At 32.2% G+C, this 2,504-nt stretch overlaps 1 protein-coding gene across 1 annotated transcript; it reads right to left on the bottom strand.

Annotated features, from left to right (window-relative positions):
- Positions 1–256: 256 nt before the first annotated feature.
- Positions 257–289, bottom strand: Tsp_12354 (conserved hypothetical protein; the record flags this gene model as incomplete). The annotated part of the gene is made up of 1 exon (XM_003371064.1): positions 257–289. A coding segment is annotated over exon 1 (33 nt), but the record flags the coding sequence as incomplete, so codon positions are not given.
- Between the last annotated feature and the right edge of the window lie 2,215 nt (positions 290–2,504).

Genomic DNA, 2,504 nt, shown 5'->3' on the forward strand with positions numbered 1-2,504 from the left:
AGAATTTATTTTCATAAGAATTGTTCCTGATTTTTATTTGCACAATAGTAACTGTTAAAATTAAAAACCACTGTTCACTGAATTTTTTGATTGATTCCAATTCAGAGATAAAAATTCTCCAAAAGTATCACATATGAAAGCTATTTTTGTACAATATGAGAGTCTTTTTATTTTATAAATTTCAAATGCTCAAACCCTCAGCTTTATCAAATTTCTCAAAAAATTATGGATTGCGGGTTATTGAAAATTTACATACCTTTAATTGGCACACAATTGCTGGCCTTATCATCAAATTTTTTTATAATTCGCCGTACTTTCTGAGAAGCGTGGAATAATTTACACTCTACTTACTGATGGATACCTTTAAAAATTCAAACAAATACCATGTATACGCCCAATAGTTTGACATGAATTGTGAATTTACTTATTTTCCTAGCATTTGTAATGAAGATTCACCCTGGGCGACTACATATTATACTAATTATGCAAATCGCCATTGCATCGTTGTTACTTGGCGAAAGTACGAAAGCCACACATGTGGTATCAATCAGATGCGTAATCAATGAAAAACATAGCAATTAGGATCGTATTCCATTAAATGTTTGCTTTAAAACAAACAAAACACTTACAGCACATACGTTTTCATTCGCAGCAATAAATGATTAGTGAACAGCAATAATTTCAGAAACTCAATTCAATTCAATTCAATTCAATTCAATTGATCATAAAAAACGATAAATTACTAGAAATCTAATAGACTCGATATCAGATATGTCTCATGTGCATGAATAGGCAGTCATTGCTTCCGTTGAAAGAGATTTACTGATGGGCAAATTCCCTTACGTATTAAGATAGGCAGTAGACAAAGTTATAGCGCATTTATTCTACAACTATTGGGTCGTTTCTAATGGAACTTTGCATGCCATTACTGGTAATCATTGTGAATGTCTAGAAATTTCGAAAAAACTCAAAATTTTGAAAAAAGGATTTTCGCTGATTTTCGCAAAAACAACCAAAGTCTATAACCCATGAAATTTGCAATAGTCCAGAGGAACATTTGAATCCAAAAATAGACTTTATGGGCAGAAATCGATCGGAAATTATTAGGGTTATACAACAGACACATCCACCTCGTTATCGTTTGCGTAGTTCTCGAGATATACGTTTAAAAGTATAATGCTTCCCTATGTATTAAGATATGAATATTGCCAGAATTTTTAAACCGAGGAGCAGGGAAACACCATTCAAATCACTTTCATGATCACAGCAATTGGCATCGTATAACCAGCCTTTAACAGGGATCATTTCCACGCGAAAACGTCATTCACCTAAATACAACGTTCTTCGTCTTTGTATGATACACCAGGTAATGCTTCATTAGATTAGGCAAAATTTTCATATCTGAATCAGAAACAGATTGATATGATTTCTTCTAGATGCTAATATGAAGATTGCCTTGAATGTCCCTCGCACATTTTCAAACAACAGGGATGTATCGCCAGCATTTTGATTGATGGCAACGTGCACTTCAGAGTAAAGCTTGACAAGAGAAGCTTGGCTAACATACAAACTGTGTGATATGTAGTTTTGAAATTGGGACCATCATGTTGGCAGAATTTTTTACAAATGTAGATGAAGTAACTAAAAAGAAAACATACAACAATAAGCAAACAACAAACTACTATGCAATTCTTCATTATAGACAGTAAAGGAAATATCATTGCAGACTCAACTCATACCATTCAACATCAATCATTAAAACTGAAAACGAATAACTGAACGCAGTACAAACAAGTGAAAATTTGCATGAGGCGTATTAGTCTGAACTCATCCGCGTCTTATTTTCCCCAAACTCCGCCCCCTTTTTGTGATTGGCTGTACTTTGATAGGTTGCATACGATTGATCGGTAATTGGCTAATGACTTCTGCTATTTTATTAGCTAATTATCATGATAAGTGATTGGGTGAATAACTTTGCTATTTGATTAGCTATTAAGCTTTGATCAAGGATTGGGTAATTGTTGTTTATCAATCCTTTTCCAAATATGGGTGCATTACCATTAAATTACCTTATATGGACATAACAAAGCATTTACCATTTTTTAACACAGCTTTTTAATAAAAAGTAAAATATGGAATTTGTTTAAATAAAAATTTGTGATTATCATTTTGTGAAACTGATTCATTTGTTTTTCAATATCTAAAGTTAAACCACACTGAATTGATTAACATTCAGTTGAATACTGTATTACTATGGTTCACATTCCAGAAAAAAAAAAATCTAGTTCATTTCAAAATTCTGTTGAATTTTACCAAACAAAAGTGGAAAGCAAAAAAAAATTTTTTTTTGCTCTGTTGCCCATCCTAAAAAGTCATTACATGTGCAAATTATGAAAACAAAAATGGCCTAAAAAAACACCGTTTAATTTTACACTCTATTGTTCCGTTTTCCCTTCCGCGAAGCGGTTCCTTTTGTTGGGTTTCTAATATTTTTGAAAAAAAAA

The sequence above is a fragment of the Trichinella spiralis genome (assembly GCF_000181795.1).
Source record: "Trichinella spiralis strain ISS 195 chromosome Unknown Scfld79, whole genome shotgun sequence".
In the NCBI taxonomy this organism is placed as follows: domain Eukaryota; kingdom Metazoa; phylum Nematoda; class Enoplea; order Trichinellida; family Trichinellidae; genus Trichinella; species Trichinella spiralis.